Consider the following 11302-nt stretch of genomic DNA (forward strand, 5'->3'; position numbering starts at 1 on the left):
GGGCAGGGCTGGCTGGCATGTGATGCTGGGGGATTGCACTGCGGTCCCTGTGCTTTGCTAAGCTTGTTCTAAGTAGGTGCTTTAGACCACTGAGCCATCTCACCAGCCCCTAGCTTTTTTTTTTTTTATGCTGGGAACCAAACTCACAACCTCACACTTGCCAGGCATGCACTGTGCCACTAAGCTGTATCCGCAGCCCCTTGGCATGCAATTAGCTGGGGAAGTTTCTCTATCGTTTGTTCATTTATGGTGCTGCCCATTGACCAGGGCCTCACACATGATAGCTAAGTGCTCTACCACTGCACTGCATCTTCAGCCTTTATTTTATTTTATTTTTTTCAGCCTTTATTTTTTATTTATTTATTTTTTTGCTGTTGTTGTTTGTTTGTTTAATTTCTAGAGGAGTTTATAGAGGTGTAGTTAATGGAATCTTCCTGCTTGTGGTAGAACTTGTTGCAGAACTATCCAGGCCTGGGGGAAGGAAGGCCTTAGAAGTATTTATGGTCCATTAATGTTTTACTTTCTCTGTCTATCTGTCATGTCTGTCTTGTCTTGTCCTGTCTTGTCCTGTCCTGTCTGTCTGTCTGTCTGTCTCTCTCTCTCTCTCTCTCTCTCTCTCTCTTTCTTTCTTTCTTTCTTTCACTATTCTTGTTGCTAGTAAATGTGCTTAAATATATGAAATTTTCCCTTTACATACTTCAGCTTCATTCTACAAATTTTGATTTATGGCCAGAAGTCTTCAGGGCCATAGACCACTGAAAGGCTCTGGGGAACAATCCTTGCTTGCCTACCCACCTCTCTAATGGAAGCCCAGCCATTTGAGCCGAAAGAGCCCCAGATAGCCCTGATTTTGCTGAGTAAGGCACTGGTAGGGCTGGGGCTTTCTGATCCTTTCTTGTATCATTTATTTATGTATTTATTTTTGGTACCAGTGATCAAACTCAGGACCTTGCACTTGCCACGCAAGCACTTATGCCATTGAGCTCTATCTCCAGCCCTCTTGTATCATTTATTTATTTATTTATTTATTTATTTAAATTTTATTTATGTGTGTGTGTGTGTGGCCAGCTCAGCCCACCAGGGGGCGGGCTAGCTGGCATGTGGTGCTGGGGGATTGAACCGCGGTCTCTGTGCTTTGCTGAGATTGTTCTAAGTAGGTGCTGTAGACCACTGAGCCATCTCACCAGCCCTCTTGTATCATTTAGAATCAGTAATTCATCATTTAATTTCCAAGTAACAGTTTATGAGCTGGTTTTTGGTAGTTAATTTCATAATGAGTGGCATTGGGCTGCATGTGTGTTCTTTAGTTAACGGCCATATTCCCCTTGTGGCTGTACCTAAGGATATTCTACTTGTGCTTTGGAGAGAATACAGTCTCCTGTTGAGTGTGAGCTCCTGACTATATGTGAGGGCTTGAGACTTGCTATGGCTTTTGGAACTTCTGCCTGCCTTTCCCAACTTGGCAGGAATCTTAAGCAAAGCTTTAAAACTAAGAACGTGGCTGCCCTTTGTCAGATGCTTCTCCCTATGGGGGTTTTGGGCTGCTATACACCATGGGGGCTGGTAGCTCCAGAACTGAGGAACCAGGGCTATGCCCACAGGTCTCCATTATTCCACATTCTCTTGATAGATTGTTTGCTCAAGGGCTGAGCCTAGGAGGCCAAGGATGAAGACTGGACCTTGAGGCCTTATTTGAAATCTCCTTCATTTGACTTTACTTTTGTCATTTTCAAGTCTTATTTCTTCATTACCTACCTCTTTCATGGAAGCCCAGCCATTTGAGCTGAAAGAGACCCGGATAGCCCTGGTTTTGCTGAGTAAGGCACTGGTAGGGCTGGGGATTCCTCTTATCATTCCTTCCTTCCCTGGGTAGAGCAGCCTGTTCTTTGCAAACTCTTTGATGACCAAGTTCCCTCAAGGTTGTGGGAATTGGGGTGCCCTTCTCTGTATATGGCATGGGGAGCTGGACACAGTTTGATGAAGAGGGGCTTTGGAGTGTCCATATCCTCACCCTCCACAAGGGTCTGCCTGTCCGGCAGCCCCCATCCTCCACACCTGGAGACCAGAGCCAGCTGAGCCCTGGATGAGCTTCCAGCGTCTTCTTTGCTGTACACACAGCAGGATTCCTGGTCTTCAAGCCTGAGCTGATCTCCCGACTGGAGCAGGGACAGGAGCCATGGGTCCTAGACCTGCAGGGAGCGGAGGGGACCGAGGCACCACGGACACTCCAGACAGGTGAGATGCAGGCTTTATCAAAGAGATGCTCTAGGGCTGGTGAGATGGCTCAGTGGTCTAAAGCACCTACTTAGAACAAGCTAAGCTAAGCAAAACACAGGGACCGCGGTTCAATCCCCCAGCACCACATGCCAGCCAGCCCCGCCCCCTGGTGGGCTGAGCTGGTCACACACTCGCAAAATAAATAAATATTAAAAAAAAAAAACAAAAAAACAAAGAGATGCTCTAGGTGAAGAACCAAAGTAGGGCCTTGAGATAGTGTCTGGAGTTCTGGGGACCCCATGGAGGAGGCACAAACCTGGAAGGAACCCTGCTCAAGTGTAGGGAGGCCAAACTACAAAACAACTGTGCATTTACCAAGAATGGTTTATGTTTGAAATTTCTCTCTCTCTCTCTCTCTCTCTCTCTCTCTCTCTCTCTCTCTCTCTCTTTTGTGGAACCAGGGATTGAACTCAGGACCTTGAGCTTGCCAGGCAAGCGCTTATTCTACTGAGCCATCTCCCTGGCCCCCTCTTTTTTTTTTTTTTTTTTTTTCTTTGAAACAAGGTCTCACTGTGTAGTCCAGGCAGGTGCTGATCTCAGTATGTTTCCCAGGCTGACCTTGAACTCACAGCAATCCTTTTACCTCAGCCTCTTGAGCGCTAGGATTACAGGTGTGTGCCATAATGCATAAATGTGTTTGAAATTTTGTTCAGATTCTAATTTTGCTAACAGTCTTTTAAGAAAAAGCATAAATCTTTAGATTAAGGTAAAGCATTGAACTTGATTCTCAGGTTTCATGTTTGCTGAATCCGAGCCTTTTCCAGTAACTCCCTCCAGAACTTTTGGGGTCTGGGTGAACTGAGCCCTTCGGATCAGGACCTGCATGGATTAGTCTCCTGTGGCTGCTGTAATGTCACAAACTTAGTCACAAAAAGTGGCTTAAAACAACAGAAATTGTCTCAAGAGTTGTGGAGGCCAGAAGTCTGCAGGGCCATCCCCTCACAAAAGCTCTCAGGGACAGCTTTTATAATATGTCCTTTATGCTCTTCCATCTGTAACTGCATCCCTTTTCCTTCCATTTTCATTCAGCTGATTTCTTCCTATCTGCCTGTCTTGTACCCAAATCCTCATAAAGACACAGTCCTGTTGACATAAAGGCTACCCTAACAAATTCACCATAACTAATTACATCTGCAGCAACCTTATTTCCATGTAACTCCCTATATAGTCTATATAGCCCTTCTAAACAGAGGTTCCTTCTGATCCTTCCAGGAAAGGAGGCAGAGCTATAGGGTGGCTGTTAAAACTCAGCCTTCCAATAATGTCTCCAGGGTGGGAGGTTGTAGTGTGCACCATGACATCAAAGATAGGTAAAGGTTGCAAAATTAGACAGTTCAGAGAGCTTATGTCAATAAGTGGTCCCTAAGGTAAGTGACATCAGAGCAACCCACAGTGAGTGCAAGGCAGGACTGTGGCAAGGTAGGAATGTAGCCTTATAGATTATACTGTAACACTACTCAATATATGAAGTGAAGTGGAAATCCCCAGATGGGCACTTTGCCTCTGGCTAGTGCAACCAGCATCAGATATCCAGGGGTACTAGACAGAGGAATAGGGGATTTGTGGCTCTGCTTTCCCTACAACCTTGCCCACCATCATGGCCCCAAGCTGTAGTTCCCATCATAGTGTTGCAGGACATTGGACTTAGTGGGTCTTGAGCCTAACCTGTTCTGCCCTGGAAGGTACACATTTCTAATTGCACAGTATGTTTTCATTTTTCATGAGCTTACATCTTTCTATGGGTTATCCAGAGCTTACTGAAGGTCTTTTGTTCCAGGGAAGAGGAGAGAGCCTTGCACTGTAATTTCAGGACCATGGGGGTGCTGTTAATGCTGAGTAGGGTCAGGAAGAAATGGACCAGGCAAAATGACAGGGGCTGCCAAGAGCAGGTGGCTGTGGGAGGCTAAGTAGCCAGGGAGGCTGGCAATGGGCTATGGAATGTGGGCATGACCTGGTGTTATTCAGGGTTAGGACAGAAGTTTTAACCCAAGCTGCTCACATACATAGTCACAGAATTCAGAGGGTAGTACTTAGGAGCATTGCCAGGTGATTTGTGACATTCTTGTCCTTTGGTCATGGTTGCTCTTGGTTGCTTAGCCACATAGAAGTTTCATCCTCCTGAGCAGCAGGAGGCTGGACAATTCCTGGCTAAACAGCAGTAGTAGTAGGCCTGCATTCAGAATAGTAGTTCTTGAAGTTCTCCCAAAGGAACTATGAGTTCCAACAGGCGTCAGAGAAATAATACTTGCTGTGTGTCTCACTGTCCTTTCTCACCCCTGTGGCAGAGGAAGGCTAGGAAAGGCGCATCTCTGCTACATGATGAGGTGGGGAGGTTTGGGGCTGTATGGTCTGTTATTATTTGTGTGCCCTTGGGTGCACTTGTTCCCCCTTGAGCCAGTCTGCTTAGCTGTGGATGGGGAATTTGCTGCCCTCACTGGGCTGTGGAAGGTCAACAGAGGATTGGTGGAATTGTGCATTGCACAGAATAGGCTGCATAAGTGGCACTCTTACCTTACTGTGTGGAAGATCTGCTCAGATCACTGGAATTGGAGGCTCAATTTTACTGATGAGGATGAACGTGCCAGGCAAGGCTGTGGATTTGCTGCAGGTGATTTGCTGAAGCTTGATTGTGGTTGTTTTGTGTTTGTGGTTTGTTGTTATCAAGAGGAAGTCTTTCAGTAGAGTTACTCTGGGGATTTCAGATTAGGAAGGTTCCTGTGTTTTATTGGGAGGGTTCAGAAGGGGAGTGGGTTTGTGGGGGGGGGGCAACAGGTGCATAGACTCCTAGGAAGAAGTCAGCATGGGCTCTAGTCTGGCCTCTTGGTCTACAGCCTTTTGAGTAATGTCAGTGACAGTGCAGCTGGAGGGAGCAGAGAAGATGAAGTACTTCTTGGTACAGCCCTTCCAACATCAGCCCTCTTCTAAGGGCTTCTGTGGTGCCCTTAGCAGCTTTTCAGCCTCTTGTTTCTGTCTATTCCTTCTGTTCACAGTTTAGACCTATTCTGTTCTCACTTGCTAACTAGAATTTTGGGAACCTCTGGAACCCCCCCCCCCCAACACACATACCAGCTGAATCCTTCTTGGCAGACTTCACCCTCTTACGTTTGTTTGCTTGTCCATCCTCACTTGGCATTCTTGTGGACATTCACTCCAAATCACCCTGTGGGGTCCACCCCTATTAGGACATGCAATTCTCAGCACTCTGTTATACATGAGCACTTCATCATTGTCAAATGAATGCATAGAATATGAACGAAGCCACATTGTAAAAATTCTCCAAGAATTTCCTTGCCATGTTTCTACTTACGGTGTGTCACACACACAGTCTGCCTGGGAAGTGTGGATATTCACCCTATTCCCATAGTTTTTGTCCTTTCTCTAAGCTCAGTATTTAAAGAGAATTTTTATTTCCTGGTTGTTTCAGAGTCCACTATTAAACCTGACTGTAAGCAGCCCTGTCTGGATATCAGTCTTCTCAAACCTCAGAGTCATGGCTGTGAGAATGCTTGGAATTCTGAAGTCTGGTCCGAGAGGTGTTCAAGTAGCTGGGGGCTGACAGTGAGGAGCTCCCTCTTCCAGAAGCACCATTTGAAGAAAACTGGAGCACCTAAAACTGCCACCAAGGACACTGCCCAGAAATATAGGGAGCTGAGAGCCAGTGATCCAGATCATCAGTCTGAGATATATCAGAGGGACAGTGCAGAAGGACTGCAGAGATGTGAGGTATGTGGCAGAAGTCTGAGAACCTCTTTAGACTTGGATTTGAACCGGGAGAAACATCACCGATGTCAACAATGCCAAGAACAATTACCTGAATGCTTGCAGGGGAATCTTCCTGTTAAGTGTTGTGGGGAGAAGTCGTACAAGTGTGAAGAGTGTGGAAAAGTCTTCAGACTGTGCTCACAGCTCCACCAGCACCAGAGAATCCACACTGGAGAGAAACCATTTAAGTGTGTTGAATGTGGAAAAGCCTTCCGCCTGAGCTCAAAACTTATTCAGCATCAAAGAATTCATACTGGAGAAAAGCCCTACAGATGTGATGAATGTGGCAAAGCTTTTGGTCAGAGTTCAAGCCTTATCCATCATCAGAGAATCCACACAGGTGAAAGGCCTTACAGTTGTCGTGAGTGTGGCAAGGCCTTCAGCCAGCAGTCACAACTAGTCAGACACGAGAGAACTCACACTGGGGAGAGGCCCTACCTGTGCAAGGAGTGTGGCAAGGCCTTCAGCCAGAGCTCAACTCTAGCTCAGCACCAGAGGATGCACACTGTAGAGAAACCTCAAATCCCAAGACCCTCAGAAGGTTCAAGCTTTGTTGCACATCAGAGAAGTCATGCTGTGGAGAAGCCATTTAAGTGCAATGAGTGTGGGAAAGCTTTTAGGTGGATTTCTCGCCTGAGTCAGCACCAGCTGATTCACACTGGAGAGAAACCTTATAAATGCAACAAGTGTACAAAAGCCTTTGGTTGTAGTTCACGGCTTATTCGCCATCAGAGAACTCACACTGGAGAAAAACCATTTAAATGTGATGACTGTGGAAAAGGGTTTGTCCAGGGTTCACATCTTATTCAGCATCAGCGAATCCACACTGGAGAAAAACCTTATGTGTGTAATGACTGTGGGAAAGCCTTTAGCCAGAGCTCCAGCCTCATTTACCATCAGAGAATCCATAAAGGAGAGAAGCCATTTGAATGCCTTCAGTGTGGAAAAGCCTTCAGTATGAGCACACAGCTCACTATCCACCAAAGGGTCCACACTGGGGAGAGACCATATAAGTGTAATGAATGTGGGAAAGCCTTTAGTCAGAACTCAACCCTTTTCCAACACCAAATAATTCATGCAGGAGTGAAGCCCTATGAGTGTAATGAATGTGGAAAGGCCTTTAGTCGGAGCTCATATCTTATTGAACACCAGAGAATACATACAAGAGCCCAGTGGTACTATGAATATGGAAACACCCTACAGGGGCCCACTTTTGTGAGCCGTAAAAAAGTGAACACTGTAAAGAAACTGCATCAGTGTGATGACTGTGAGAAAATATTTAGGTGGCGCTCACATTTAATTATACATCAGAGAATTCACACAGGAGAGAAGCCTTACAAATGTAATGATTGTGGCAAAGCTTTTAATCGGAGCTCAAGGCTTACTCAACATCAGAGAATTCACGTGAAATGAACCATTTACTGGTATAAATGTGAATAAATCTGTAGCCTTAAAATACTTAATTTTTTATGAGGGCCGGGGTGATGGCTCAGTGGAATAAGCACTTCCCTGGCAAGTGCAAGAGCCTGAGTTCAATCCCCGGTTCCGCAAAAAAAAAAAAGAAGAATTTTTTATGGGACCATGTCTTTGGTAAGAACTTGGAATGTTGGTTAAAAATTCAAAATTGCTTTCTTAAAGACAATATCCAACTTCATACAAATATGCTTTCTGGAATGCGTGACACCCCTTCAATAAAGCCTGTGTCTGTTGCACTCAAAGTGCAGTCTATACTTGAAAGTTTAGAGCTTAGTACAGAGGGTGGGCCCAAGTTCTGCAGGTGAGGAACAGGCATAGTTCCTGATAGACAAGAGATTCACAACATCACTCAGTGTTTTTCCGTGGGAATCAATGATTCAGAGTAGTTTCAACAGTAAGTGAATGTTCTTGTGTCCAGAAGCAGAGTGCCCAGAGTTCACTTGTAATCGCACCACCCAGTGCCTTTTCTTGAAACAATGATCATTTGAGCTATCTGGGCCTTGGGAGGCAACTTGGCTTCTAAGTACAGCAGGTATGGGTGTGGCTTTTATTCAGAGAGCATACTTCAGAGCCAGTGTAGAAATAACCCAGGTAACATGCAAGGGTTCCAAGGTCACACATGATTTCCAGGTGCTTGCAGGATGATCCTTGTTTTCTCTGCCTCTCAGAATCTCAGCGCTTAGTTGATATACTGTTACAGGGTACTACAAGGACTCATTTTAGTGACACTTTTTTTTTGGTACCAGGAATCAAACTCAGGATCTTCCACTTGAAAGGCAGGCACTACGCCACTGAGATACATCCCTGGCCCAGGACTCATTTTAGAGGTCATATAGAGCTTGCTGCTGTCTCAGGGATCTGTAGATGGCAGATGGAATACTTGCAGCAGTAATCAGGGTCTCATGGACTCCCCTGGCACTTCTAGCAGGACAGAAGGCCCTGCAAGATGTATTCACAACAGTTAGTGTAGTTGGTGACAAACATAAGTGGAGAATTCATCACTGTTATGGTAAGAGGCTAGAATGTTCTGCTGGGAACTGAAAACATTACCTCACCCCTTGGGGGTTTTTCCCCCTGCTGACAGCTATCTTGAGAGATAGCCAGGGGAATGGACCTTCAGCTTACACTGCTGGGTCACACAGACAGTAGGGGTAGGCTAGGGTGTGGCATAGTACAAAGCTCTGCCAGGGCCAGGCAGTGTTTTTTTTTTGTTTTTGTACCAGGAATCCAGTTCAGGACCTTGTGCTTCCCAGGCAAGTACTGTGCCACTGAACTATATCCCTGAGGACCAGCCAGTTTAGGGGTTCAAACTGAGTTTTCATTTGAGTCTCTTGCTCCAGCAGTCACTCTTGTTAATCTGACCAGCAGCCTGGGATCACTGGAGTTTGTTTCCTAATCTGTCTGATGCTACAATACACAGCCTCCCAAGGCAGGATGAGGACAAAGATAGTGTTGGCCTCTCCATCCAAGATCCTGGTCACCCATCTGTGAGCATGTTTCAAATGGGCCTGTAGGCTTTGTTTTAGTCTATTAGTGTATTAATCACCTTTCCCAACACTGGGACAAAACACCAAATATGCACAACTTGAGAAGAGATTGATTTTGGTTCATGGTTTCAGAATGTTCAGTCTATGCCAAGGCAGGACGGGCATGACAGAAGGAAGCTCTCCACAGCCAGCAAATGGGATAGTTGGATAGAAGTGCATCCTCCAAAGTCATGTCTTCAGTGGCCCATATCCACCTTAGTATCCACCTCCTAATACCACATTCAGCTGAGAGCTCATCAGCAGATTAATCTGATGAGTACAGCACATCTATGATCTAGTCACATTTTGAAAACCCATCTGAACACTGGACTTGAAAGGTGTTCTGGATCTAGAGCGTAAGCATACTGGGTACCCTTAGTAAATCAGCACTTTGTTGCCCTTTCCCCTGAAAGCAGCTTATATTTGAAAGTTTTGCCCAGTGTCTCGGCTACTTTTTACTCATAGGTGGGACAAAATACCCAGCACCCAAAATTAAGGAAGGAAAGGCTTATTTAGCTCACAGTTTGTGGAGGTGTCAGTCCATACTCCGCTGGCTCTAAGGCAGAGTAGCACAAAGCACAAGGCAGCAGTTCATGGTGGAGGAAAACACAGTGAAGAGCAGAGGAAGAAGCAGCAGTTGCGGCATCTATCAAGCCTCTCTTCTGTCCTGTGAAGATCAGAGCTTCTCTGAGGAAATGGCAGGGGCTATGACGATTGATCTCCGAGGAAGTGCACAGTGGCAAAGATCAAACTCCCGAGGAAGTGATGCACCAAATCCTTCCTCAACCCCTTTATATACCCTTTTCGTGATGAATCACTCTAGGGCAGGCCCTCCATGCCCCTGCTGAGCTGATCCAGCCAAGCTTCCAACCCCTCAAGTTAACCTCCTTACCCAGGGTGTCCTGTTGTACCTGAGTATCCTAGAGAACTTCCTTTTGTGGTTCTTTGGCTGTGGTGCAAGTGGGGCACATGCAGTTTAGGACAGGTTTCCTGAGTTGTCTGGGACCAGTGGATCCAAGTCTTCTGTTGTCCTTGGCTGGCTATAAGGGTTTTGTTTGTTTTGACAGAACCAGGGATTGAACTCAGGCCCTTGTGCTTGCATTTGCAAGGAAGCGCTTATTCCACTGAGCCATCTCCCTGACCCCTTTGGCTGGCTATAAGTAATGGTTACTTCCTGCAGGATGCTGCAGCTGATTGTGTTTTGTCTCACACGGTGTAAATAAGTTAGCTAGTGACAAGTGCTCTGTGAACCTGTATTATATAATACCTTTCAGGGCTTGTGAGTTAGCTCTTTGAAATACAGTCTCAAAGGAGACAGCTGCTCTTGTGGAAGTGAAAGGCTTTTTTAGACTTGGAAGTCTGGCTTCAGGGGCCTGGCCCATCTTAATTTTGAGGGCCTTGAATTCTTTTGACTTTTTATTTGAACAGACCTCCTCCTTTCATTCCCCTTTAAGGATTCCTAAGTGAGGCTATATCAAAACGCAAAATAAGTGTCTGAATTTGACTACAGCCTGCCATCCCTAAGAAGCCTCTTAGTCTTGTCTGGGGAGAAGGCAGTGAGGTGGTGACTGCTTGTTTCCATCCATTGCCAAGTATTATGGTTGGTGTCTAGGTGTCCCCCCCAAAGCCTCATGCAGTCATGGGTAGCTTCTAGAATTTGTGATTGATTATTGTGGGTGTGGGTTCTGCACCTGCCCTGGGGCAGGTAGTTTGCATTACAATGTGAGGAAAGGAAAGAGGTTAGCTAGCTGCCTGAGCTGCTGCCACTCCCTTTGCTCTTTATTTTTATTTTTATTTTTATTTTTATTTTTGCTCTTTTTCTTTTTTCCACTCTCTGTCTTGTGCCCTCTGCCTTGGAGCCAGCTTAGTATGAACTGAAATGTCCACTAACTATGAGCTAAATAATCCTTTCCTTTCTTAATTTTCGGTGTTGGGTACTTGTCCCAGCAATAAGAGAAGAGTAACCAAGACACCAAAGTTCAGATTCCTGGTGTCAGAATGAAGCCAAATACTGCTTTTTCTCTAAGAAAAGTGGGGCCTTAGAAGGGGAGGGGACCTGGGGAGATAGCTCAGTTGAATAAGTGCTTGCCTGGCAGGTGTAAGGGCCTGTGTTCAATCCCTGGCTCTGCAAAAAAAAGAAAGAAAGAAAAGAAAAGAAAAAGAAGGGGAGGCATGATAATCTTCCTTAAGGAATTTGAGAACTAGAATGGGTGTTATCTGAATCCTGTCTCTGGCAATTAGCAAATTTTTTTTTTTTTTAG

At 45.6% G+C, this 11302-nt stretch overlaps 1 protein-coding gene across 4 annotated transcripts in view; it reads left to right on the forward strand.

Annotated features, from left to right (window-relative positions):
- The window catches only part of Znf7 (zinc finger protein 7), a 13174-nt gene extending 5618 nt beyond the window's left edge, over positions 1 to 7556 (forward strand). For 2 of the 4 annotated variants that reach the window (XM_004638860.2, XM_023723958.1), the window contains exons 4-5: positions 2119 to 2235; positions 5702 to 7556. In XM_004638860.2, coding sequence (XP_004638917.2) covers positions 2119 to 2235; positions 5702 to 7452 — 1868 coding nt within the window. In that variant the 3' untranslated portion in view covers positions 7453 to 7556. The remainder of the gene's footprint in view (positions 1 to 2118; positions 2236 to 5701) is intronic. The other 2 variants (XM_023723959.1, XM_023723960.1) reach the window with 2 other exon arrangements.
- Positions 7557 to 11302: the final 3746 nt, after the last annotated feature.

The sequence above is a fragment of the Octodon degus genome, unplaced genomic scaffold, assembly GCF_000260255.1.
Source record: "Octodon degus isolate 3935 unplaced genomic scaffold, OctDeg1.0 scaffold00104, whole genome shotgun sequence".
Lineage (NCBI taxonomy): Eukaryota > Metazoa > Chordata > Mammalia > Rodentia > Octodontidae > Octodon > Octodon degus.